Source organism: Mastacembelus armatus, chromosome 10 (genome assembly GCF_900324485.2).
Source record: "Mastacembelus armatus chromosome 10, fMasArm1.2, whole genome shotgun sequence".
Taxonomy (NCBI): Eukaryota; Metazoa; Chordata; class Actinopteri; order Synbranchiformes; family Mastacembelidae; genus Mastacembelus; species Mastacembelus armatus.
The window spans coordinates 13,027,675-13,055,532 of NC_046642.1; the positions used below are offsets into that span (position 1 = coordinate 13,027,675).

The window sequence follows — 27,858 nt, forward strand, 5'->3', positions numbered from 1 at the left end:
AGGGAGTTTTGGGAGCGCAGAGCGGGCGTTGCTGCCGAAATCCCTGAGAAATGTTCGTTTTGGATCTGTGTCCATGCTTACATACCGCCCTCCCGACTGTCTCTCATTCTCCGTTTCATTTTTCCCTGTTAAGGTTTAACTTAAAAGTTATGAAATGGGGAGTCAAAATACATCACTTGAAAGCGCGGCTCTGAAGGGTGTGTGTGTGTGTGTGTGTGAGAGAGAGAGAGAGAGAGAGAGAGAGAGAGAGAGAGAGAGAGAGAGAGAGAGAGAGAGCGAGAGTACTGCCCTCCCACCCTCCATCCTGAGTCCGGGGCCACTGAGGCTGCAGGGGTGAGGTTATCTTCAGGGAAGATAACCGAGTCCGCTTAGGAGGCAGGTGTTTTTGTTTCTTGAAGACTTTTTTTTTTTAAGAAATGGAGAAGGTTTTTCACTTTATGCATGCAAAAACTCAATTTATTTATACGGAAATGCACTTTTTTTCTTTCATATTTTATTTTTTTAAACAAGTGAAATACTCCCGATCGCATGACATCACTGTAATTGTTTCCACTGTATTTTACTTGTTTCTGTAATTTCCACAAAGAAATATTAGTTGGAACAAAACAGAATAACGCAGACAATAGGTCCAAAAAGAAAATTGCCAGCATATATATATATATATATATATATATATATAGATAGACATACATATACTGCTGTCTATATATAAACAAGTTGGTGTTCATTGTAAACACGTGAAATTATCTCACCTCATTACCAGATGTTTTTTCGCATAGAACGGAACACTTGTTAAAATGGATATTTTTGCAGTGTAAGTTTGGTCGGCATCGCATTGCGACTGACTAATCCTATTTTGATCCAATAAGTGTGCATGTGCGTGTGTGTGAGGAAGGAAGAAAGAGAAAGAGAGAGAGAGAGAGAGAGAGAGAGGTGGGAGGGAGTGAAGAGAGGCGAGGAGGGAGGGAGGATTGATCCGCGTCTGTTAAAATCTTGTTCTGGTTTTTCTTGGAGTGAGGTCTGTGCCTGCCGACGCGCCTCTCCTGTGCAGCCCCCCTAAAAGACCAGCTTTTAATGGAAGGAAACCTTGGAATTTTTTGAAAGGGAAAAGCATCTGCATACTACCAGTGAAGTGGATAAAAACGCACGGCTGGGTTTTTTTGCGCTCTCTCTTGCGTTTTCTCCTCTGGTGTCTGAATGAAAACAGGGAGGCAGATATAAGGAGAAGAGGGACGGTGCAGGTCCTGGACTAGGAGTCGATCTGTCAGCGTGATTTGGTGTAAACACGTTTCCAGTGCGACTGTTTTAACTTTTATTGCTTCAGAAACTGCCGAGCTCGACTCCTCTCCTCCTGCACAGTGGAGTTCGTTTTTTTTTCTCGGAACGAGGAGACTTTCTGTTTTCCCCCTTCAGAGAAACTGCTTAAACTTTCTAGGTTTAAAAAAATAAATAAAAAGATCGGATTGCATTTCCCCCCTTCAAACATTTTAGAGGTGATGTCATCGTGCTGTGTTTTGGCTGGTATCGTGTCGAGAGGGCGCAGGGAGGATTACTGCAGCCAGGCGGTAACCAGCGGCTGAGGCGAGCGGGGAAGTCCGAAAAATCAGGTGCAAAGTGCGGTTGTCATTTCCTTGCTGTGTCGCGGGTGGCTGAGTTCGCCACCCAGTCACAGCTGTTCCCATCCTCTCCAGCCACCCCTCCCTCCCTTCCTCGTCTTTCTTTCCCTTTTTATTATCCCCTCCCATTCTCATTCAGCACTCTCCATATACCTCTCTGAGCTGGACCGCTGCGGGACCCTATCACCTGATAGCCATAGACCCGTTAAACCAGCGTGGGGGCGCAGACATGACCGAGGCTGCCTTGCAATACCCTGCGCCCTTAGAGCCACCATCTCCAGCTCGCCGTTTGCCTCATCAGCCAGCCCAGGTAGTCCACCTCCACCAGCTCCTGACTGTGTCCTGCTGGGACTAAAGCTGCCTACAACTGGGAAAACACTCTATCACTTTTTTTGTCATCTCATGTACTGCAGAATTTAATTTGGAGACCAGTAGCTGTTGTGCTGAAACGTTACGCACTGGATTACGCAGAAGATTACGCATCCGTGTAGAAGGCCGAGCAACACTCTAAGGGTCAATAAGGTCGATTGGAGTTATCTGTGACGCGTGAGCGCGCTTTCACCTGTTCCTCTCCTTGCCGGAGACGCGCAGTATTTAAAGCCCTAACCCTTTGCTCCCCCGCCCATCCGCGTCTCCTCCGGTCTGGACAGCTGTTAGAGGTTGCCCGGCGGTCACAGTGGCACAGTTACCCTGGCCTCACACCCCACCTTGCCCGTGCCCGCACATCTACCCACGCCGGGAGAACCGGGACACACCGCCGCCGATGCCAACTGGAGTGTCCGCTGACTCTTTGAATGTGCACAACACCCTGCAGATTCAAACCACAGAGGTGAACTCTCCGGACTGTCGGACTGGCTCAGACCGAGCGAGGAGACTGTCTCTGGGCCAAGTTCCATAGTGGAGGGGGGAAGCAATGTGGCCCCTTCTTTCCACGCTGACCGTCTTGTAAGTCACTCTCTTTTTCATTTCATCATTTAAGAATCTTATTTATCCACTCGTTCCTCAGCTGTTTTAACTATTTCATGACAGCCACAGATGAAGATGATGGAAGGGAAGGTTGCAGTGTCTAACAATTACATCACTCCTCATCATTCCCCCCTAGAAAACATGCCGTGGAAGGGCCTGTTTTGATTGCTTGACAGTTCAGGGTCACTGGGTCAGAGTCGGGGCTGTGTTACTCATAAAACCTGCCATAAACATCTCCATCACATCTGCGTTTACTTCAGGGACCGCTAAGAAAATGCTTTTTTTCCCCTATTGAAAATATTTCAGAATTTGAGTCAAATAACCCAAGCTTTATCTAGTGGGATAGGAAAATGATAAAGTGCCAAGAGCAAACTTAAGGGAGCAGGATACAGACTCAGGGGGCTTGAGTTTGCCCATATGATGTGTGTCTTTTTTTTTTTTTAAGCAAAGGGATTTATTTTTCTTTCTTTGTGTCAGCTGTACTTCTCCCAGATGGCAGTCATCTCCAGCTACTTCTCATTCCTCCTCACACAACCTGGACAGGGTGTGTGCTGCTGCTGCTGTTGTCTGATTTTCTGTTTTCATCCGTGTCCCCTGCACACTCTCCACTTACCCACCTAACTGCACACATCCATCTTCATGTCTTGCCTTTACCCTGTTTTCCTCAGATACTTGCTCAGATAAAAAAAAAAAAAAGTATGAATTAATAACTGATGAATGATGGTGCCCCTGGCAGTATCACAGGAGAAGCAGTCTCACTGTTTAGTCTGCTGGTTCCAGTTTAGGTCTACCAGAGCCAATCATCTCTCCATTCATTTCCTTCATGCCTATCAGTTTTACCACAGCCACTTTACTTCATCCACATGCTGTTTTACCAATTTGATCATAAGTCTCCAGCCAGTGAGCAAAGCCAAGGGCCTTTAGCCACAACAATCTGTTACTGCTCTTCTCCTAAAGCCACATCTCCATGTTGAGGCTTTCTTCTTCTCTAATCGTTGCTCCATTCTAGGCTGTCTGCTGCTACCACTCACACACCCACTAGCCTAACCACTATTCTTCACTGAGGCCCACTGCTGAACAGCTGAAATTCTTGCACCGTGCCGAAGCCTGCTGCTCCGATGCTGGCCTACCACGCTAACCACTGCTACACACAACTGAAAACCACTGCTCTGTGCTGAGTCCCACCAGGCCGACCACTCTTACTACACACTGATGCCCAGTCCTCGGTGCTGAGGCCTGCTAGTCTAACCGCAGCCTCCATATGGTAGTTCTGCTGGGACGCAGGTTTATGATGTCAGACCCTTGCTTGTTTTGGCAGCCGGCCAAGGCGCACCGGGCTTTCCCTCTCTCCATACCTCCTTCTGTCTTTACTCTCCTCGATTTTTACTCTGCTCTCCCTTATTCTCTCTTTTTCTCATCCCTCCCCCACCCCAGACCAATCCTGTCTCCTTCTCTCCCCTCTGCTTCTCTTTCTCTATGCGGCTGGCATAATATGGAGTGTCTGTGGTTTTTGTGGGAGTGGGGGAATCCATTGCTGAGGCACTTTTCCTGCAGTGTCCTCGGCGGCAGTGCAGCCATAATGTTTTAACAGCTGAGAGTCCTCACAATGCACAGGCGCTCGGGGTTTTTTTTCGGCTGCACAGGCAAAAAAGTGAGGGCCAAAACTCTGCATTGCCCAGGATGTCTGCATCTATTAGAACAACTCAGGGGCCAACACACCAGCCATGGGAAAGAAATGTTGAAAAAGAGAAGGGAAAAGAGAAAGGAAACAAGAGGCGTGTGATGGTATACGTGTGTGTATGAGTCAGGAGGCAGTAACATGTGTTATGATGTGCATGAGTTGAACCCCCTTCCTCCTCTTTCCCATTATTTGTCTTTTTGTCTACTTCTCATGCCAGACCACACTGTGGTTACACTACTGTCTCTCATTTTGCCACATTCTCTTCTCCATCCTTTGAGACGTAACCTTAGTCGTTTTTGACCCTTTCTCCTTTGGCTCACATCTGTGCATCTGCCCTGATTTTATCTGACTGATTTTATTCTCCATCAGCCTTCTCTAGCTTCATCTCTCTCTTCATATTTATTCTTACATCACCTTCCTCTGTCCTGCTTCCTTTCTATCCCTTTGTGTACCTCTCGGTCCTCCTCTCTCGCTATCTCCCTCTCTCAGCAGCACGTATGTCTTTGCTTTGGCCCAGCTGTCAGCTGCCTGCTCCTCCTGTACACGCACTTACACCCCGCACACATCTGCACATCTGTTTGCATGCCCATGACGGTGTGGAGGAGTCACCCTCGCTAACCCCAAACATAAAGGAAGAAGGGAGGCAGGGAACGAAAGGAAAAAGGTAGAGAGGACAGAGAGGGTGTGATAAGGTAAGGGAGAGATAGGGGAGGACAACAAGTCAGAGGAGGAAAGTGGAGCAGAGAAAGAGTGTGTGTGTGTGAGAGAGAGAGAGAGAGAGAGAGAGAGAGAGAGAGAGATAGCAGAAGATGAGTTGGGGAAAGACAAAATTCAGAGAAATGCTTTTCAGCCCACACATGTAGTTCTGAACTTCATCAAGTCTTCAGCCACTAATTCAGAGCAGTTCAAGGACTGCCAGAATAGATTTGCGCAACACAATCCCTCCCTTACTAAAGCTGTAAATAACATTTGATACATCCAAGGTCAAGGTCTTCACTTCAATTAAGCAATGCGATAAAGTCAGAGGAATTTTAATTGTAACTGTAATGAGCTGTTATAATCATCAATGTCATAAATTTAAGGTTCAAATAGAATGATAAGTAATAATAAATTAGATTTTTTTAAAAAATGTTTTCAAATGGATTAAGCACATTAATTCTGAATGCTACGCAATTAGTGCTCACCAGTTTATTTCTCCCTAAATCATCTTTCCATAAGTTTTGGTACCTCATGTTCTCAATTATTCATAGCATCTCTAAATGTAACCGCAGTCTGCCACTCTCCAAAGCCACATCACAGTGTGAGTGTACACCTGTAGTCCAGCCCAGCTGTCTACATATGCAGAGCAGCCAAATAAGCTAGTCCATTCCCTTAGATGCCCCAACCAAAACATGTTCTAGTTGTCTCGGCATGTTTGCCATTTCAGCACAGTCCAAATCAGGTCATTTGGAGGCCAGATTTTTGTGTGGCGAAAGTCACAGATGGGTCAGAAGGTGGGTTTGCCAGAAAGCTGGTAGCATTACTATAAACACTGCTCTGGGTGTTGTCTGTCTGCTAATCCTTGGACATCCGCCTGTCTGTATGTCAAGTCACTGTGCCAGCTGCACACCCAGCAGTGTGAGTAATCACCCAATAAGGAAAATCAATGTGGAACAGAAGGTTAAGAGAAAAAAGAGATGAAAATTATTGTCACACCTGACTTTTCCATCATTAAAATCCTGCTGACACATTTCTAAACTCATCTGTTTCTACTTCTTCCAGATGTATCCAGATGTTGCTTGTGATGTGCAATCCATTACAGGTGAGAATGTGCATGCATGACACAGAGTGACTGAGCAGTATGAAAGACAATTTAAATGAAGCCTGTTCATGGCTCTCTCTGTGCGTACGTGTATGCAAACCTCTGGGTGTGTGCGTTTCCAGCAGGTACTTGGTGTGGATGGGGTAAACTTCAGCGTGCATGTGGAGAACCAGACGCAGGTGCGAGACACCATGAGTCGACGACACCACCGGGTGTACCAGCTCTACAGCCGCACCAGTGGCAAACATGTCCAGGTGCTGGGACGCAAAATCAGCGCCCGAGGAGAAGACGGAGACAAATATGGTAAGACACACACAAACACAGGAGAAAGCAGGCAAACACTTCGGTTAATGTGTGTGTATGCACAGTTGGATGGTTACTCGCGTACACACACACACACACACACACACACACACACACACACCAACTAACGGCTGCAAGTACAAAGGCTTAAAGGTTGACCAAGTGCATGCATGAATGGAAACAGAATGCAACACACTCACAAAAGCACACGCACACACATGCCTCCCCAGGCTTTGGCAGAGGGGTAGTGAAGCTTGTCTTCAGAGTACAAAGCTCTCATCGACTGGCTGCTGACTCAATGATTCACAAGAGAGCAAGGAAAGATGGAGAGAAGGTGTTAGTGAGTTAGAGGGAGAAGCCTAGCAGGTAGAGTGTCGGACCGAGCGTTAGAAACTCATCTCCTTTATTGATCCCTTCATTGATTTCTCATCCTCCCTGTTGTCTCCCTTGGATTTAAAACAGCAGGCTTCCTCGCCCTCCCTCCATCCTCCAATGCTCCTTCTGTCCATCCCCCTCTTCCTCCCCACCCTCCTCCTCCACCTTCTCTGTCCGTAATGATGTCTAACCGATTCTTAAAGCCCGCACACAATCAATGGGCAGAGAAAAGCCGAGCCATAAAGCTAGAGTTCACATTTCTGTCTGTGTGGTGGCCCCATGCTGCACATCCCCTGCACTCACAAAGACATCAGGCTGCTCTTCATGCAGCATTACAGATGCAAAGGTCATCCTGTTTGATGATAAACACCCCTTGGCGGATGCAAAACAACATGGCAAGCTAAGGCAACATGGTGTTACACAGGGCAACCAAGAGCACAGGGATCAGATGAGTTTAGTAAAGCAAAAAAAAAAAGAAAGAAAGACAGAAAAAAAGAGGCGGATGCATGAAGGTCTAAGCGTGAAACAAAAGAGCAGAAGGGAGACGAGAGGAGAGTTGGGGGAAGAGAGACGAAGAGGTTAAGAGGGAGGGAGGTATTGATTTCTCTTGACCCCTTTGTTGACTGAGGTCATGTAGGAACCATTTTAAGGATTTATTTTTAAACAGGCACAAGCGCTCTCTGAAGATGTGCAGTTAGTGAAGCAGCAGCGTTGCCTGGGAGGACGGTCACGCACGCACACGTGCGCGCACCCTAAAACAACAGTATCGCAGATGCTCAGTCTGTGTGTTCTCGGGCACTCCGTAAAGCGCGGCCCACCGTGATCCATCTACTCTTGGCTGTTATCTGTTTTACGAGGCCCATTTCGGCAGCCTCACATCCATGTGTGTGACCGGGCTTATCTGACAACCATCTGTCCAGCCAGAGACATTTACATCTGTCTGTGATTTATCAGCACTTTTTAACTGCGAACTGTGAATCCCAAAACACCGAATGCCTTATCTGGTTTAAAAAGCCACATCTGATTTAAATTGCGGCTGGTAATCTATGTAATTAGTGTCACGCTCCTCTGCATCGGGTCTGGTTGGTTGTATGTTTGGTTGTGGAAACGGAATGAGCTATAAATGTGGGTTACCCTAAGCTTTTTTTTTTTTTTTTTTTACACCCTTACATTTGTGAAAGTCTTTAAACGCAACACACCGTGTTTCTCTTTATTGCCTGTGGCTCTAATGTCTGTCTGTCCCTCCGTCTGTCCCTTCACAAGCCCAGCTCGTAGTGGAGGCCGATACCTTTGGCAGCCAGGTGAGAATCCGGGGAAAAGAAACCAATTTCTACCTGTGCATGAACCGCCGTGGAAAGCTGGTAGGAAAGGTGAGACCTTTTTATTATTATTTTTCACAGACAGCTAAAATAACATCTTACAACCTTACATTTTCCTGACCAACCTCTCTTTGTGCACGTGTGTGTGTGTGTGTGTGTGTGTATATATACCTGTGGTTTCTCTGCTCTCTCAGAAGGCCAATAATCGAAGCGCCGACTGCGTCTTTGTGGAAAAGGTTCTGGAAAACCACTACACGGCTCTGATGTCGGCGCGCTACACGGGCTGGTACGTGGGCTTCACTAAAAGAGGGCGTCCTCGCCGCGGCCCCCACACGCTCCCCAACCAGCAAGACGTACACTTCATGAAACGCTTCCCGCCCGGGGGGCAGCCCGACCTCACCACCCCGTTCCGATTCACCACAGTCAGCAAGCGAAAGAAAGTGCGTGCGACTGGGCCCCGCTAGTAGTGGCTAACGCTAGCACCCACTGTCTTGTCATCCAAAAGCCTTGACCCAGTCACCTGAACGCGTTCCCTGCGTCGGGACGAACACTGCCTGGAAACTTGATGAATCATTCATGGGGTTTAGCTCTGCACCTACTAATTTGCCACTACAGTCCCCGAGGTAGTGATCATTTCTCTGTTTGAGTTACTGGACCGACTGGACCATTGAGGCTGCTCAGTCGGACCCGGTCTGGTTTCCTTCATAGACCAGAAATACTGACCCGGAACTTAAAGGACAGTGAGTCTGAGGCCCAAGGATCAGCTGGACAATGTCAAGTGTGGAGTCACAACGGGACCGTACAGACAGGGTGGGGGAAGACTGACTGAACAAGAGAGTGGGTGCTTAGCCTCTAGCTAAAGGGACAACAGGAAGGAGAAGACAGGCAGCATGGACAAAGGATAGAGTGATCTGCACAGATCAAATGAACCAATAATGGACTGTTGACATGTGACGCACTTAGTCTCACTGCTAAACCGGCAAGAACCTGTGAGACTGCTAGACGAATGGGGGGATGAATGAGGGAATGATGGAGCGAGTGACATACTGAATAAACGCATGTTTGTAAGAGAACGAAGATGAAATGTATGTAAGTGTGTGTGTGTGTGTGTGTGTGTGTTTGTGTTTGTTTGTGTGGGAGTGAGTGCATCAACAACCATGAGTGAAGCTGGATCACAAGGGACTCTGGAAAGGGACCATCCAGTCCCTGCATGAACCCGTGACAACTCACCGCAGGGACTGAAGCTTTAGGAACTGGAATGTATAAAAAAAATAAATAAATTAAAAAAAAAAAAAAAACCAAGCTGCACCAAAAACAGCCAGCCAATCACCACAAACCAAAACCAACGACCAAACCAAAGACAACTGGAGACCTTCTCCATGGTTCCTCAACCATGCCTCCCACCCCTCCTCCTCCTCCTCCTCCACCCCTCGGGAACACAACATCCTCAGATTATTATAGCCGCAGAGGGTGACTTGTGCAGGAGCAAGCACGACGGGGAGGATGCCTTCTCTATTAGCATTGCTATAGAAACGACCCAGGAGATGATGCTCCCATGCGCAACCGTGGATACAGAATGCTGCTACCAGGACATTCAGTGGAACAAACCAAAGTCTCATGCATACACACACAGGAGAAAAAAAAATATTAAAGGGAACAATTTATTGAAAGTTATATATATATATATATATATATATATTATATATATAAAAGAAGACAGAAACCTTAAATAAGCAATCTTACTATTGATGGTTATTATAATTATTACGGTAAAATTATTTCATTTATTTATTTCAGCTCTGTGTGCAGCAGCCTTTCTTGACTCAGTAAACCTTACAGAAACACTTCCTGTCTCCCAGCCTCATTAAACTGTTTCTTCTCCGTTAACAAGTATACTACAGAGGGATTCTTCAAGTTCACAGACACCACTTCACAATGTGGCCTGCTGGCTTTGGTGGTCGAACAAAAACACTAACAAAAACATTATCCTCCAATAACTTTAATGATCGATTACGAGTTTGAGTAATTTATCAAGTATAAATGCCAAACATTTGCTGGTTTCATGAGAGCTTGGTGGCTCATTTCTTGGGCATATTCTAGAGTTAAGCAATACAGTGATAATTTGGCAACCATCAGAGATAATTCCTTAATGTTTATACTGCTGTCCTTTTAATGTCATTGGTCTTATTAGACCATTGTGGGCAATTTAATATAAGCATGCAGGGCAAATTCATGGAAATTTGGGGTTTGCAGCATGAATTTACTTACTTTACATCAATTCTTTAGGGATTTACTTTACTGGATCAACCAAAAACAGATATTACTCTTCAATCATTTAATCTTAAATAACTTCTCACTTGAATTAGCGTCAACATTATTGCAATAATATTTTTATAGAAAATTGCATCTAACAGGATAGGTTTTTATTTATATCTCACTCTCATAATAGGTTGTTTCCTTTTTCTTTTTCTTTTTTTTTACCTTTCTAGAGAAATAGACAAGTTCAATCGAATGTTAAATATAACCAACATTAAGATTACTTTAAAATGATCAGAAAACTACATAAGAGATTTGGTAATGTACGCTAATGTACTTGAACATTAGTTCAAGTATCAAAGGTCAAAAGCAGATTGTCATTCAATGGGAGAGGTCAAACAGTAATTGTGACGCTATGTAATTCGGTATTTCCCACGGTTTAGCTTTCTAATAGAGACAAGGTTTAGGCACCAGATTCACACGTGTTCATAGCCCTTGTCAGTTTGAAGTGGCCACTGAAGCTCAAATCTCAGACATTAAATTGCATGACAAATAGACTACAACATAGCCTAAAAATGTTTGATGACTAATTACTGTGCAAAAAAAAAAATACCAAGCGTCACTTCCACCACAAATATATAAAGTATGAAGAATCTGGCAGAACAGTGGAAGGGAAACAGGCAGTAGTGAGACAGAGTTTCTTAGCTGCTTCTGGTCTCATCCTGCTCTTGTCTCCCCCACATCCCTCCCCTTCCTTCCCTATCCTAGCAGGAGGTCACTGAAGAGATGTCGCTGCCAAATGACCCAATCATGCCAGCAGACACAAACAGCTGACTCAGGAGAGGAAAAAAAAAGAAAAAAAAAAAAAAGGTTGTACCAGAGGATTGCTATTGCAAGGCAGAAGGAATCTGTGCTGGAGGGGGTGGTATTAGAAGGAGACAGTGGGGTGGGAGGCAAACAGGGTGTGGGGGTGGGATAAAGAAGAGTGAGTACAGGGGTGGTGGTGGTGTTGGTGGGGTGAGTTGTTCTGGAGTTTCTGGAACGTTGCTCCAGCTCCACTCGGGAATGATGGAAATATTCTGCGTAGCCAAACCCAGAGTGGAAGGTGTATGGTAATCATGTCGGGGAAGGAATGCCAAATATGTGCGTGAGAACGAAGCTGTGACCTGAGAGCTGCAGGAATTATGGGCCAAAATCCCACAGACCCAGAGGAAGCACACACACCCATATCCAACACATACACACATCATATACTAATGGTGCTCCACCAAACACAAACCCATCCAGCATAACTTATTTCCAGAATTTGAAACATTCTACTATACTGAACTAAACCCAGAAATATAGAAAATCACCCCCAGCAGGCCAACTCCCCTCTTTCTCCTACGATATACACTGTACATTAACTAAGCGGTACTATTACAGAAGTCATGGACACTTGTCAGAGCTTCACTATAAATGCAACACTTCATCATTTCAAACATCCGTAACGTCTTCACAGTTGAGGCTGAATATGCGATCTAGTGTAACAGGTTGTTTAGACTCCAAACTCAACCACCAAACAGCCAGAGCCAAGTTTCATAAGCAGATTAGTCTGTTGGAGGTTGCTGAGTTTGTACTCCCACCTGCTGGCCAAGCTCTGACAATATCATCACAATACAATTTAACATTTGCAGGTCAGAATTGTAAACTCTGAGTTACAAAAATAAGTATTTGTACACTGGAAAGCCACATGTGCATAGGATCAAAAGGGTTGGCAGTGAATTTGTAACACACTATAAAATGTAATTACAAATGAAACAAAATGTGGATGTGAATTTGTGCCCATTTCAAATAGTCTGAAACCTGATAAACTGTCCATAGCGTTCAGGATGGTTTGGGTTCAGCGTGTGAAAATAAAAGTAAAACTTATGAACCAAGTCAGTTATAAAACTCTGACGTCAAATTTGTTTCAATTTGTTCTCACACACTTGAATATGTTACACAATGTAGTTCTTCAAAATTAGTGTTTGCAATGTGTGTGTTTGACTCCTACAAATAGCTTTGGGCTGCTATCAAAATGCAATGAGACAAAAATATATCAAACCACCTACCTAAGTGCTGCATCCCATCCATGTTGATATCTCCTTTCAGAGGCTTAGATCCACCTCTGACCCACAGATACGCAGCTACATCAGGTCTGGGTTCCAGGTGCCGAGAACCTTTGATGATGCAATGTTCTAAAATATTATGACATCACTTTCTAACAGTCCTCAGCAAGCTTTCTCCCACAGTTTAATCAGAAACACCTGACAAAGCTGAAAAGGTGAGAAACCAAATCATACACACTATACACACACACACAAACTGCACACAGAATTGGATGTTAGAATCAGATATACATGGATGTGAATAAAGACCACGAGGTGCGGTGGCATCCAGAAAAATCTAGAAAGTCTTTAACTAAGATTTGTATTTTTTTTGTCAGTTCTAAGTGTTTGTCAATACAAAATAACCAATAAGTTCTAAATCTCTTTGTTCCCTGCTGTTTGACTGAGACACAAAAGAAACTACAGGCTTGGGTGCATGTACATGTTGGAGACACAGCACAGGCACAAATCCACCCACACATTCAGACACAGACAAGAACAGACAGACAATTAGACACTCATCCATGTTACAGTTGGCTCAACACTCCACCACTGTCAAGTACTTTATTCACAATAAGGTCATTTTCTTCTTTAAAAAATCATTTTAATATACAACACAATTTTTGACAAGACAACTCCGTTTACAGCTAATTTTGAGCTCAGGTTCCAGCTTCTCTCATAACCAAAGCAAGCACGTAGATGACTGGGAGAATGATCGAGTGAAAGGGACAGATGAACAAGGTTTGAAGTCAGAAGAAAGGATGTGGAAAAAGACAGTGGGTGAGAAAGAGGACTATGCTTAGTATGATTTTTTTGTACTAAGAACCAAAATACTCAAATAAAATTAGAAAATAACAGTAATAAAAAAAAAAAAAAAAAAAAAAACCAAAAACAGTAAGAAAGTATGAGTTAAAGAGAAAAAAAAAAAAAAGCAGAGGTGTACCAGGATGCTCTATCCAAGGCAACCTCACATGCATGTCTGTCTGACGGTTCTGCTCTGTTCTGCCTTTTCACAAGTCCACATACACAAACACACACTCACGCCACAAACTTGAGTGTGTGCGCCCCCATATTCCAAGCAAGTGTGCATCACTGGGGGTTAGAGGGGAGGGTGCGAGGGAGTTGGGGTGGTGAGGGAGGGGGGTGGAGAGAGAGGCAGGGAGGAGTGAGAGCGAGCAGGGAAGTCATCCCAACACATTTCTCCCTCATTCACTCCCTCCATCTCCCATCCTTCCCTCTTTTCCAAGAGCTGAGTAAAGAGTCTCTGTCTCCCACATCACAGCTCCGGTCATCCTCTGTCCAACTGTGCCGCTGTGTCAGTGTGTAATATATATATGCAAATATAAATATATATCTATAAGCGATTCCATATCTGTGGAAATCGGTTTTGGCAGGGGTTGAAAACGGAGGAGCAGAAGCTGCTTTAAGTTTGTATCAAGGGGACATAGGGGAGCATGTGACTTATGTACGGTCTAAGTTAATACTGTCATTAGTGTAGTTTACAAAACATAAATTAGTAGTAGAATGTGAACTTCTTGGGAGAGTTGCATTGGATCTGTAGTAGGGTATCCTCATCAGTGTTGACCTATGTGTATGTGCATGTCTGTGGGTGCGTGTCACGGTACTGGCAGGCAATGGGCACGAGCTTAAGAGTTTGTCAGAACGGGCAGGGAGGTGGCAGGGGCAGGCTGAGAGGTGGACAGAGAGATGACGAGGAGGAAGGAGAAGAGATGGGCTCCTTTCCATGATGGACGCACCCATCAGCCAATCAGCCCTGGGCTCCTCCAAGCAAGGGTGCGACGGATGGCGCCACCTGGGGAAAAAAAAATTTTTTAAATCACAGCAGTCTGCTTAGCAAGCCCACACTGAGTACCATTCTCTGATTTATGCACAACCAGAATGATGCACTTTTACAGAAAGGTCTTATCAGCTAAGCTTTGTACCTGCTATCTAGAAATGTAAGTGTAGGTGCGGGATGGAGACCGTCCTTCTGACTGGCCATTGGTTGAGACATTCAGGAAGTCCCAGATCAGAATGGTGTCGTCATGAGAACTGCTGATGATCTGAAACTCATCAAACTGGAGACGGAACACGCGGCCAGAATGCTCCTGAAAAACAAAAGACAAGTTAAATGAGGAAACTATGTTAATGTGTACGAACGGTCTCTACAAACATGGATCTTTGGGATGTCGCCACTAAAACGCAGTTGAAAGTGCAGGTTGACTGACCAGGGTAAAACATTCATGTACAACTGTCCGTTAGCTTGTCACTTCTACTGTGGAGAACTAAGGTATTAGACAATTAGTTGTCGACTCTTTAAAATCTCCTTAAGATCTGTGGACAAAAAAAAAACAAAAAAAAAATGGTTTTCCATACTGGCAACACAATCATTGATACTCACCACTAGAGTACGAAGACATAATGTGCTGGCTGGGGCTCGTGGGTCCAGAGCTGCCTGCAGGTCCCACACCTTGATCTTACTGTAGAGAGAAGCACAACACGACACAGTGTCAGACACATAATGAATGTCAAAAGTACAGAAAATTGAGTGTTTACAACACTCACCCGTCGTATGCACCGCTGACAATCCTCTTGTTGTCAAAGCGAATGCAGCGCACTAACTCCTCATGACCTTCCAGCACTCGCAAACAGGCCCCACACTCGATGTCCCATAACCTGCAGAAAGAGGCACCTTAGTAAACGAACGGTAATGAAGAGACCCTATAGTATTTCCATCATTCTTCACAATCACACTCAGGATTCTTCCTAATGACATTAACCCTCTGGGGTCGACGCACGCGCCGGCGCGTTTTGACGCATCTTTTTCTGATAAGGCCGAAACAAACTTAAATTACTCCGTCAATTCTGATCGTACAGATAAAAGAAGCATATCATTCAAATCTGTAAAGGGTCTAGTTTTAGTGGTATACCATCATAATAACAACAAAACGTTGTGCTTTTTTTAAATAAAGAAAGCCGACAGGGTGCGCTCTCGGACTTTTCTGTCTCTGCCATTTCTCTTCACAGACGCGTAAATAAAACAACCAGAATCTCAGCGAATACTTGGCTCATAAAAATAAGAATTATATGGCTAGAAAGCTTGAAATGTTTTCTTTTGAGTGAAACAATTCAAGTCAAAAACAAATCATCACTTTTTATTTAATCCGTATGAACGTAAGGAGAAGTCCGTTTTTTCCTGTCTCACCTCATTACAGGTAATGTGGTCCCGCCTTGTACACTGTCCACTGTTCACATGTAAATAATCTCAGGTGAACCAGGTAAATATGTGCACGCCCCCGAGAAATGACACAAAATATCAAACTTCATCATAGAATTTACTCACTTTTTCGGCGTGTTTGGATGATGGCGCGTTACGCACGTGAAGCGGCGCTCCTTATATTCCACACAAATAGTTTAGCTTGTCCTCAGAGTAAAAACACTGATTTTAACTCAAATGAGGATCGTTTGCTCCTCATTGTGTTGTATTGTACAGCACTAATCCGTCCCATCTACATTGACTGAAAGGCTCATTATGCGCGCCTTTGTCTGGACGTTCAGTGCGTCTTTTGTGTTCTCAGGTAAATCACATGACTATTCATCCTCAGACACACCCTCTTGCATATGGCCTTTCTGGACAAAAAGTGTCTTAGAAAATTTAAATCAGTGTATTGTTTTCTGTGAATGTGTGAACAAGATGACATTCACAGCACTCTAGAGTAAACACTTTAGCCTACAACATGCTGGTCTCCAAAGTCTTGTGAACCAATGTCCTGTTTGTGTTTTATGGTCTTATTTCAGTGAGTAAAAAATTGTAGTTTTTCACTAGCCATGCATAACCACTTTTTTCTCAAAAACACAATGTATAAACTTGAAGCTCACATATTATTGTAGCCAATTTTGTGCTGATTACAGTGTTATTAGACTTTAGACATTAATATGTTTAAAAAACACTGAAAAAAGCACAAATGTCAGGACATGTCAAAATTTGTCCAGGCCCCAAAAACCCCCTCAGACCCCAGAGGGTTAAGATGAAATCTGTTTTCAGCCCATGTGGCCTTATCAACATCAAGGTAATTTGATGTTTTATTTGTAAATAAACTTGCAATTATGACTCAAAATGACTAAATTATGTACATTAATATTTTAAAGTATAGACTATAGATCGTTTTATAGACCCCTAACACTTAACGCTCATACTTGGCTGCAACATGGTTTATTATTGACCTCATCTACATACCGGATTGTGTTGTCGGATGAGCCACTGACCACCAGGCGATCTCTGTACTGTAGACAGGCAATACCCCGCTTATGACCATTTAGAGTGCGCACAAACTCACAAGTGCTGGTGCTCCATACCTGGCAACACAAAAAGCTCCGTAAAACAATGGCCAGTATTTATTCAGCAGTGTGCTGCTTACAAAACAAACTAGTTGAAACTTTGTGAAACTACAGAACGAGTTTGACAAGTATCTTAGCCCAACAGATCACACCAAAACACAACTGTAATGCTCAGACTTCTTTCCCTGTGTTCCCTTTTTTTTTTTTTTTTTGCTCTACAACAAGTCCTCAGCTCGTTACCTTGATGGTGCGGTCCCCTGAGGCGGACACAATGTATTTGTCGTCAAAGTCGACCACATTGACAGCTGCTCTGTGTCCCACCAGGACACGACGTAGGCTGATGTCCGTAGGTGAAGCCATGTCCCAGACTGCAATTGAACGGTCCTTGGAGCATGTGACCATCAGGCCATTGGCGAAGCGCAGGTGAAGGACTGCCTCATTGTGATGGATCAATGTGTTCAGTACCTCACCCGTCGTTACCTCCCACACCCTGCAGGGAAGGAGAGGGACGGGAGGAAAACAGAAGTAGGGAACGACGACAGGGGCCAAAATTGACAGAGGGAGGAAAAGAAAAGGTAGAATGGTGTAGGAAAAATAGGCATGTGGGATGAGAGGGGAGGAGTTTAGGGCAAAAGAGGTGAGAAAAGTGGAAAATGGTAGCAGTAAGAAAGTGGTGAGTAGGAAAGAAAAATTAGATGGAGTGGGAAAAGACATCAAAATGAAAGAAGGTTGAAGGAAGAGAGCGGAAAAGATGTAATGAGAGCAAAGGAAAAAAGATAACAATGGAGACATTAGGGAATTCTGTTTATTAGTTTTAAAACAGAGTAAATCAGTTCACATGTTGTGCACGCGTGCATGAGGGGCTGTTAAGAACATGTTACTGAACAGCACCCCTGGCCACTGACGGTCAAACACAGAGCACACTGGAAAAGCTGACAACCAAACCGACAAACAAAGTGCCTGTCAAGCTGTTGCTAAGGAAGTGAAGTCACATTTTCCTTGGATACTGCCCAGAGAGTAGGGCTGAAGTGTGAAGTAATACGAGAATTAATGTTGAGCTTCTGTGTGCAGTAGCCAAGTGAGTGTCAACATATGTACACAAGCCAGGCCTTTAAATGTCTGCAATAAAACATACCCGGCTATCTTTGTAATGACAGTAAATCTAACTCATTAGGAAATAATAAACTCCAGTATTATATCATTCATCTGACATATACTGTATACAGCATCTTTACTGCCAGAATGCAAGGAGCAGCCAAAGGTTGGCTGGGAATTAATTGCAAATTGAATCCTAAACAACAGGCAGAAGAAGGTATTTTAGCTCTGCAAAGATGGTATGTCTACAGCAATGGAAGGATATTTTTGTGCTGTAACCTATAATGAGCTTGATGCAACTGATGATAAAGTTTGTTTACAAATCAACTTCTCTTTATCAGTTTGGTAGTGAAAATGTTTAATTCTACATGAAATTAAAGGCAGATTGAGAAACAAAAAAAAAAAGGCACTTTTTTTCTGTTAAGTAAACAAATCTCTTCACTTCTGCTTTGAATACAATTTTAAGAAAGATCAAAGATCCCTGGAAAGGAAACTGAGGATATATTTTTGATATATTATTGTGAGGATATAAACTATTTTAAGCTACAAACGTCAATCATCTTATGGCCAACCATGTTAATTATACAACTAAACACTATTGTCAGAGCTGCCTGTTTCGTCTTCTTGTCAGGGATCAGGTATTTAAACAGATTCAACTGTCATGTAGACATCGAACATAATTAACACAAAGTAAAGACTTTCTCTTTACAAAGTTGAATCATATTAAATCTTGCTGACATTGTTTTTTTTTGGGGGGGGGGGGGGGGGTCACACTTCAAGAGCCAACATTTATGTCATACCTGACAGTGGAGTCAGACGACCCGGTGACGATGACCCTCTCATCATACTGCAGACACAACACTGAGCCTGTGTGACCGGTCAGTATTTTCAGACACTCCAGAGTCTGCTTATCCCAGATCTACAGAGAGAAATAACAGCAGCAAGAGGTTGAGAAGACAGGAGGAGGGAGACATCAGCAGAAAACACAGGAGAAACAGAGAAGGAAAAAAAATAAGTGGCTTTGAAAATGTCACAGATTTGGGTCATGCTAAGAATGGCCTATTCTCACAGCAGCATTCCTGTTCATGCCCCATTTCCCCACTGCCATGCTCAGCTCTGTATGTGTATGCAAGAGCCATTCAGCTCTTCCCTGGCTAAGCACCAGCCTCCCCCCAGAACAATAAAAAGACAAATCTGCTCTTCTCCTCCCTCTATCTGCCCCTCCTCTTCATCACTGCCATCTCTGCTCCCTGGCCAGACAGATAGGTAGAACTCACAAGTGGTCTGGAGCTGTGCCCTGTTATCCTATAATTCACTTGTGCTCTGTCTCAGTATCTGCTGCGTTAGCTCAGCACCACAAACAATAAGATAAGCCACACTAAGCCAGAAGAACAGATCCCATTCATAAACAAACAAACAGGTTGGAAGAAAACAACCACACACGCTGCATTACAGGTGTTTGTCCCAGCTAACACTTCTGGTTCTAAACACTGCTGCTTCAATGTACAAATGGGGTCAAAGTTCATCACGTCTACGTGTTAGTTTGGGTCAGTAGGAGTTCTGATACATGTCTAAGGTATGTTTTACTGTCTCATCAGAAACAAGTAGCGAAATGTAAAAATGGATGGGGGAAAAGAAAAAAAAAAAAAAATCACTATAGCTTCAAATCCAATGCACTGTCAGTAGGAGTGTGGTGATATACTTGAATTAATGATTGTGACTCACCCGTGGTATTTCAAAAAGTTAAATTAGTATCATAATATTCTAGACGTGTTAACATTATGAGAAAACAATTAATTGACTTTGCAGTTGCCACTTAAAAGCTTCGACCTGCTTTAATTTGATTTCCTTCGAATTTATAGCAGCGACTGACATGTGTCTCAGGCTTTAATGTTTACCTTAGTGTTGGAGCGATACTTCACATTCACAGTCTTAATTGTTAACGTGTGTGTGATGGTAAAAGAAGGAATAATAATCACCCTCACGCACTACTCAAACAGTAAAATGTAGCACTCTAGTCTAGGCTGTAAAATGTTGAGTAAAACATTAAACCATTACTGTTTAAGATAAATTTAAGTAGCAATGGCTCCCGTAACCAGTGAACACAGAAATAAACAATAGGTTGTCAGGATTCATTCTGTAAACAAGCTTTGCAAGAATTCACTAAATCAGCTGGTCCTGCAGTGAGTTTCACACATGCTGCTTTGCTGTTGTACAAAACAGGAGCTACCAGCTGTAACTATAAGCAATGAATTTTTGTTTACAGGAGCTGTCAGTGCACTGCTTCTTTATACACACAGAGATATGGTGACTGGAGTAACTTGACATCAGAACATAAGGAAAATAACTTTAACATAATTAAATAAAAGGCTTGTTATTCAAAATCAGAGCTCTGGTGTAGGTTTGGACACAATGGCTTTGAAAAAGAGTGTGTGGCAAAGACAATAAGATGGGTTTTATTAAATGATTCTTATATGGTTGACACACACCTTGATGGAATTGTCCCTAAGGCCACTGATGATCTTGTCGTCGTCGTACTGGAGACAGTAAACTCCTTTACTATTTTCTGAGCGACACTGAATCCTCTGCAAGTTGTGTCTGCCACATCGCCAATTAGCCTCAATGGTCTGAGGGAAAGAGGAAGAAAAACAAAGAAAGACAAACACAGGACAATTAAAAGAGAGAACATGGAGACCAAAAAAAAAAAAAAAAAAATCATGTAATGCATGTTACTTGGGAAGAGAGCAACAAAATGAGTAAAGCACCATTTGAAAATCATTTGGTCAAAGTTTAAATTGCTGCTGCAACAGTGTAAATTTGCTAGATAACCTGAGTTAATTACAAAGCTTTACCCTCATTATGAAGGACAACAAAGCCCCAGTGAGAAAGTCACTGACAAACTCTGTCCTGTGTTACAGATGAGCACTTTATTCAGTTTTTGAAAGACATGGATGAAAAGTATAAGTGCTGTAACAAATATTTCCAAAGATGTTAAAACAAAAAAAGTGCTCTATTCATACTAAGACCCATTTAGTTGCATCTTACCTCTATGTCTTGGATGATCTTGGGATAAAGCGAGTGATAGTAGGAGTTGGGTGGGACCTCTGATGTGCGGTTCTTGAACAAATATTTCTCCCTGGAGAGAGAAAAATAAGAGTGGCAGCTACTTTGTAACTACTGGGTGTTTTTCTTATCTGCAAAAGACACTTAAGCCCAAACAACAGGCAGGTATCCCTTTGACGTCTCCAGCTGTTCCAAAATGCGGCGGCTCGTCTTTTAACTGGAACGCGAAAAAACGAGCACATCACACCGATCCTGGCTGCACTCCATTGGCTGCCAGTGTCTTTTAGTGTTCATCTTAAGGTTTTATTATTTGTTTTTAAATTTTTAAATGGCCCTGCCCCATGTTATCTCACTGAACTCCTTCACCCTTATACTCCTAGCCGCTCTCTTAGATCAGCCGACCTCCTGCTTCTCGACGTGCCAAAAACGAGGAGGAAGCTCCGTGCAGATAGAGCTTTCTCTATTGCTGCCCCGAGGCTGTGGAACAATTTGCCTTTGCACATAAGACAAGCCCCTACATCACCCATCTTCAAAGTACAACTTAAAACTTATTTGTATACTCAAGCCTTTGGACCGGCGTGATGGATTGATTATGGATTGCTTTTTACTGTTTTTATTTTTATAAAACTTAACCTATTTTTATTTATTCTTGTTTTATGTATATTTGTTTTTCCTGTTTGTTTTGGTCTACAGCACTTTGTGTCAGCTCTTGCTGTTCTTAAAGCGCCTTATAAATAAAAGTATTATTATTATTATTAAACAAGTAAGTTTACTTCCTCCTTTCTTCCCCAGCCTTTTCTTTATCCCAATTTCAACTAATGTACAAATAACTCACTTATATCTGCGATAAAACTTCCACTGGCTTCATTGTAAACCTTCTGCTTGTGTTAAATCTTACCATTGGTGTCTTTCAGACAGGCCTTTCCAGAGAGGGTCAGTGCGGACCATGCGTTCAATGAGCTTCTTCCACAGCATACCCTCAGAGATGACCCTCTGCCACTCCTTACACACCAGCTCTGCTGAGCACAGCGAGCGTGCATCCAGGAAAGACAGGATATTCTCTGCTATGTGATCCAACCCTTGGGCTAGAGAAAGAAAGAGAAAGAAAGAGAGAGAGAGAGAGAGAGAGAGAGAGAGACGGAGAGAGGGGGCTGAGTATTTGCTATAGAATTAATACAATTACATCTGGTCTGGTTCTCTCTACACAGGGCAAAAATAAATAAAGTGCTAATCTATTTATATTTAGGTTTAATATAAAACAATGCAAAAAGAAAATGTTTTCACTCATGAGCACAAAAACCTGATTATATTATCTTTTTCTTGTTCATCAAAAGAAGGCTTCAATTAGTCTGTACTACAGGGATCAATATCTTCCTGCAGTGCAAAACTGCTTGTGGATATGCAGACAATTGGGTTTTAAATAATCTCCCTCACAACCGGTAAAGTAAATTAATAAATGCATTGTAGTCAATGTTGTTATGGAAGACGGAGCTCATACCGGAAATGTTGCTACTGGACAATGGATTTAAATTTGTACCTGGCAGTGCAGTAATGAAGTCCCTCTGCAGCATGGGTTTGAGGTAGGAGTTGATGTGGCCGTGCTGGTAGTGGCACATGCGGGAGATCAGGCGCTCGACAAACTCCACCTGGTCGGCCTCTGACCACTGGTCAAACAGGGCGATGCAGTGTTCTTTCTCCTTCTCATAGTTTCCCTCTGATGGACGCTTGCGGGACCCCACAACAGGACCATTAGTAAGCTGTAAAGATCATGTTTTTTTTTGTTTTTTTAAATTATGTCAGATTGAAAGCATTTACAGAAGTTCCCCGGTAGGGACTAAATAATCCTATTCAACCTAATTAAAACAATTCTTCTCAAATTTGTAATGACTACAAAACCTGGGAAAGCTTTAACCCTCGCACTAGCAATATTTAGAGTCAGATTCCTCTGGTTGGAAGATTTATACAAAGATAATTCATACATTATGGGTTATTTCTGCAGTAACGTTGATTTATATCAATTTACTTAAAACTTTACATAAACTGAGCTACAGATCCAAATTTTGTTCCCCACCAAGCTGTTGTCTTGGATACAAAATAAATTCACATACACAAAACAAACAAAACCAAATCAAACAGACGTGTGCACGCATGCGCGTGCACGCACACACACACACACACACACACACCCACACCCACCTTGAGAACAGTGTTCTTCTTTGGCGACATATCGTCCACACCATTCTGTGGGTCCATCCCTGATGTGTTCTGTAGGCAAAGAACAAAACAAAGAATTTGCAGGTCAGTGCAGCGCAGTGCAGTCAGTCACTTTGCATTTGTGTTAAAGGCACTGTGAGAGCCAGGGCAGCAGTGTGGATAGCGCTGGACACAGGACCGCCACAGACACAGCCAAGGAAGGGTAGCCATCATGACTTCTGTGGCGTGCACGCACAAACACCCGTGCGCGCGCACACACACACACACACACACACACACACACACATACATATGGAGTGGGAAAAAAAATTGGGCACTACAACAAAAGACATCTATCTGCTTCCCTGTCTGATGTGGGCTAAGTAGTCTGGACAGGAAATTAAACTGCAGCATCATAGGTATGTCACTGGCAGAAGCTTAGGCATGACTAATGAAACTAAAGTTAGATGGGGGTCTTTCATCAAGTATAAGACAGAAAAAACTGGGAAGTACACAGATCCCACCCATTTCTGCCTTGACTTAGGCATTAAAATGATCCTCGTCATTTACCACTGCACAGCTAACAAATTAAAGGGAACGAAATTACTCTCATAGCAAGGCTACAGCACAGATCATATATTGACAAAGTTCGAGGTAAACACATTTGTCCAATCATCATCAGCCAAATATATGTGATTCAATTGGTAAACAGCATGATATTTATAGCAGGTAGACTTCTTGGAAGTCATGAACATTATGCAAACAATATTACAATGAACACCAACACAGAGAGGTCCTATACTTAATGCTTACAGTTTACTGGTTTCACGTGTCAACTGTTGAAGTTAGAAGGCCACCTTTAATCTATGTGTCTGCAAACTATAAAATCCTTCCTTTCATCACGCTACCTCTTCAAACCATACGCCAGAAACTCTCCACAAATGAACAGAAACAGCACAACCTTGTCATAGTATAACATGTTACACGCACCACGGTTTTCTAATAATGGACATATGTTCACTAATTCTGTGAAATGGGGCATACGGGGCCTTTAGCTGGGAGAACGTCAGTGTTATCGTATATCTGTGTAGGTGATGACTGAGCCAAGTTCACCACATTTGAAAATGTTCAAACTGAGGACTGTCAAAATATTGTAATAGCCCACCCGTTAGCCTTTCTCCAGAGGCCACAGGGTTGCCACCAGTGGGCCCAACAAGGGGCAAATTTTAAAAACAGGATTTTAAAGTTATTTCTCCATTGCTTAGATATTGTTTCCCAAGTAAAGCCGAGAATCCCCTCAGATCTGGAGCACTGAGTAAAACCGGCTCCAGGTTTTTCCCACTGCAGTTATCCATCAAACTCAGTGACACTGTTACATGCTGTAAGCACAACCTCCACAGAGCTTTATCAGTTGTTGTGACTCAATCATCCAAACAAAGATACAAAAGGTCTAAGTACAAGACCAAAGCAGACAGGACAAGAAGGCAAAATGGGCTCACTGGTGTTGATGATCATGCAGAGCAGAATTAGTGACAAAAAACAAACAAACAAAAAAAAAAAACAGAAAGACCAGGTTTGGCGAGGCAGGCAGGCAAGCAAGCATGTAAGCCTCTCAGAGCTTGAAGGAGGACCCCCCACCTCAGCCCTCACACCTCCAGGTAGACAGGGAGAAAAGATTACTCCTCAAGTCAGGTATGTTCTCTGGTACCCCCTGCATCCTTTCTTCACTCACAGCAAAGTACTTAGGAAACTGTCTACATTTAAAACTCATCAGATTGTAAAAGTCTCCAGTTTTTATTATAGGGCACAATCACTGTTTTAGATTTTAAGTGTTTTGGGCCCTGATTTAGATGCAAGAACTGTGATTTGACATAATTACAAAGGAGTTAATTATAGTTTGTAATGCTGAAATTCTGTTTCAAGTAGAGAAAGCTTGAGGACGTACCAGAGGAGAACCTGAGAGCAATGTGCTTCCGACAGGGAGGAAAGGACAACGGAAGGTGAGGAGGCAGGAGGGTGAGAGGGGTGAGTAGGTGCTGCCCGCACCAAGGTGGAATGAGGAGTCATGTGGAGTGGGCGAACAAAAGTGAAGGATGAGGAGATGGCGAGGAACGAATGGAAGGAAGAGGAGGAGGAGCAGCAGAATTAAGAGGAGAGAGGCAGAACCTGGTTGTGAGCCCGGGTGGAGGGGATGCTCTGCAGGCACCTGAGTGCACACAAACTCTCAGCCACCGAGGAGCAGCCCAGCCAGAGAGAGCGAGGCACAGAGCACTGTGTGAGAGAGAGAGAGGAAGGGAGGAAGGGAGGAGGAGAACGAAGTGGACAGGGTGAGGGAGGAAGAGAAAGGGAAGAGCAAGAGACCAGAGATGGGAAGTAAAGGAAAAGAGGAGGAGGGTGGGGGGTGATGAGGGAAGTTGGGAGGAGGAAACCAAAGGAAATGAGAATGGATGGATGGATCAATGAATGGACAGATGGTTGTTAAGTGGCGAGAAGTTGGTGAAGAACAGGGCAGGAGGAGCGTGGAAAAGTGTAAGAACACAAAAAAAAATGCACAAAAAAAAAACGAAGTTTGGTTTGAAATTGAGAGGGGTGAGTGTGTAATCATCAAAAAGGTGAAGAGAGAAGAGGGGAGGAGGTGGGGGGATAGTGAGGGGGAAAAACCAGTATTAGAGCTACACACACATTGGCACAGTGAGCGCAGGAACACACAGTCCTTCACACACAAGATACAGACCGATAAAACATACACACAAAAGCATTATTAGACATGAACTGGGTGGGGATAGGTAGAGGAGAGGGAGGGGCAATTGTCTTAGCAGTCAATTATTGTAACTCTTGTTCTGACAAGAAACCCCACCCACCGTTCTGCCATCCCCACTCTCATGAGTGGTTAGTGAATAACACTGGGACAAAACATAAAATCAAATTAAATACACAGACAGGTTTCAGTCCCCAAAGCCTGCACAATACCTCCACAGATTTAATACATATAATCACTGTTAGACGCAAGGGAACAGTGACGATCTGGAATTCATGAAGTCCAAGTGTTGTATACACAATGCCCTCCTGTCAGAGATGTTCCTTTTTATACTACATCAACACCTGTAATGTATTCTCAATATTGATTTCTTTTTCTGTGGCAAGTTAAGTAGCTGACTACATTAAAGTCAGTCTTATAATTACTCATTTTAACTTGAAAGACGAGACTAAAGCTCAATAACTCAAACACTTGGAAAGCAGTGTAACTACTAGATCTTAAATATCTGCTGTCACATAATCTTAATCACTATTTAGATTACTCCCAACTCTTATACACATCAGTAAAGTATAAGGACAGTAAAATCTGTCTTTCTCTATGCTATGTTTTTCTAGGATGGTTATGTATGGCCTGTAAACATCAGAAGAGCTTGAGGACTGGACCCTTTGGAGGGAAAAAAGGTACATTTGTGTCAGCTATGACAGATTTGGTCCATGTAGTTTATTAAAGAGGCCATAATATTGTTTTCTGGGCCTACTGTACAATACAGTTACTTTACGTTTGAGAAAGTGAGGGCAGTGCTGTATGTCAAATTTACCACACGTTACCCCTGTCGACGTGTAAACAAATTAACATCACATTAACAAAACACGTGTGTCTTAGTTGACGTCTTTCTTTACGAACACGTTGATCGCTGTGATGTTAATGTTAGCTAGTAGGGAGCTAACATTAGCCTAGCTGGCTAACCTATCACGACAGCTAATCATTTCACAAGAAAAATGTTACTAGCTGATTAGATCCGGTCGGCTGTAAATAAGACGATATTATGAAGACAGTTGGTGTGTCTAGTTACCAAACGAGTCCTGTCCAATGAGCTATTTTGGTACGGAAATAAATGCCCAAGTATATTAGCGTTTTTAGCATGCTAACTACTGGCTAATTGCTACCTCGCTAATCGTGATAAAGCTATGTGAATGAAAAGGCAACACACTTCCTTCTACGCACTTTGAAAATATAAACAGACATACAGCACATTGTTACATTTTTAACCCTTTTCCGAAGTGTTGCGGAAACAGCGCGACTGTCCTAGTCTTCAATTACCATGTAGGTTGTCTGAACGTTAAGTAGATAATATATCATACCCGTAATTTTACGTGGTTCATCGCCTTGTAGCCAGCATTAGCTGGATGGCTAAGTATCAGACAGGGCCCAGTTAAAGTGGCGCAGCGTCACCGCAGTGGACGCTACTCCGACAATCCTCGGCAGCCTTCGAGCGACGACTACACATAAACCTTTTAATTTCCCCGCTGCCTGCCAGTTTTAGCCAAAATAACACATGGTTTACATTTATCAGATGCTGATGTCTTCGTCTTGGTTATCAGGTCGACCAATATTTGGATCGTTCTTAGCAAAACGAAACGATAATTTCAGGCCCTCCCTCTGATCTCTGGCCCCCCCTCCTTTCTCCTCCACCTCTCCCCGAAAAGCCGCTTCTGCCCAGTCCTGCCGTCGATCGAGCCTCGGCACTTCCCCCAGTATAAAACAGATACTGGACAATTGTGTTGATCAGGATATCGTATCGAAACAAATCTTACCATCAGTTCCAACGTTTTGTCCTCCATCTCCGGCTCCATGTTGAAGATCCCCCCCGAAACTCGCTCTGAAAATGGAAACCCAGCCCTGCGTCGGCGGCCCGCAATTGCAGAGACGTCATTCACTTCGCTCAACCACACAGCATTGGTGGGG

The 27,858-nt window shown here is 43.3% G+C and overlaps 2 protein-coding genes across 10 annotated transcripts; one reads left to right on the forward strand and one right to left on the reverse strand.

Moving 5' to 3' along the window:
- Positions 1-1,019: 1,019 nt before the first annotated feature.
- Positions 1,020-9,408, forward strand: fgf18a (fibroblast growth factor 18a). 4 transcript variants are annotated; one of them, XM_026330010.1, is made up of 6 exons: positions 1,020-1,926; positions 2,030-2,561; positions 6,025-6,064; positions 6,187-6,367; positions 8,006-8,112; positions 8,256-9,408. In XM_026330010.1, the coding sequence occupies exons 2-6, from the start codon at positions 2,530-2,532 to the stop codon at positions 8,523-8,525; spliced, it is 630 nt and encodes a 209-aa protein (XP_026185795.1). In that variant the 5' UTR covers positions 1,020-1,926; positions 2,030-2,529; the 3' UTR covers positions 8,526-9,408. The 4 variants fall into 4 exon arrangements, with proteins under 4 accessions (XP_026185795.1, XP_026185794.1, XP_026185796.1 ...); XM_026330009.1 differs by having other exon boundaries at positions 1,020-2,561; XM_026330011.1 differs by having other exon boundaries at positions 1,020-2,561; positions 8,259-9,408.
- Positions 9,409-12,996: 3,588 nt separating this feature from the next.
- On the reverse strand, positions 12,997-27,849 carry fbxw11a (F-box and WD repeat domain containing 11a). Of its 6 annotated transcripts, none has more exons than XM_026330004.1 (13): positions 27,708-27,849; positions 23,139-23,207; positions 22,480-22,666; positions 21,841-22,027; positions 20,925-21,015; positions 20,369-20,506; positions 18,680-18,798; positions 17,025-17,274; positions 16,684-16,802; positions 15,012-15,122; positions 14,848-14,926; positions 14,390-14,554; positions 12,997-14,259 (listed from the first exon to the last, which is right to left on the reverse strand). In XM_026330004.1, exons 1-12 carry the CDS (start codon positions 27,744-27,746, stop codon positions 14,393-14,395), a joined length of 1,551 nt encoding a protein of 516 aa, XP_026185789.1. In that variant the 5' UTR covers positions 27,747-27,849; the 3' UTR covers positions 12,997-14,259; positions 14,390-14,392. The 6 variants fall into 6 exon arrangements, with proteins under 6 accessions (XP_026185789.1, XP_026185787.1, XP_026185792.1 ...); XM_026330002.1 differs by having other exon boundaries at positions 22,480-22,699; XM_026330007.2 differs by lacking the exon at positions 27,708-27,849 and adding an exon at positions 27,255-27,541.
- Between the last annotated feature and the right edge of the window lie 9 nt (positions 27,850-27,858).

Coding starts and splice junctions, on each gene's coding strand:
- fgf18a (XM_026330009.1), top strand. CDS start 2,530: ATGTGGCCCCTTCTTTCCACGCTGACCGTCTT. Junction 2,562..6,024: donor CTTTCCACGCTGACCGTCTT/GTAAGTCACTCT, acceptor TACTTCTTCCAG/ATGTATCCAGATGTTGCTTG. Junction 8,113..8,255: donor GTGGAAAGCTGGTAGGAAAG/GTGAGACCTTTT, acceptor CTGCTCTCTCAG/AAGGCCAATAATCGAAGCGC.
- fbxw11a (XM_026330002.1), bottom strand. CDS start 27,746: ATGGAGCCGGAGATGGAGGACAAAACGTTGGAACTGATG. Junction 18,799..20,368: donor TTAGGGACAATTCCATCAAG/GTGTGTGTCAAC, acceptor TTCTCTCTGTAG/ATCTGGGATAAGCAGACTCT. Junction 16,803..17,024: donor CAGGGGACCGCACCATCAAG/GTAACGAGCTGA, acceptor TTGTGTTGCCAG/GTATGGAGCACCAGCACTTG.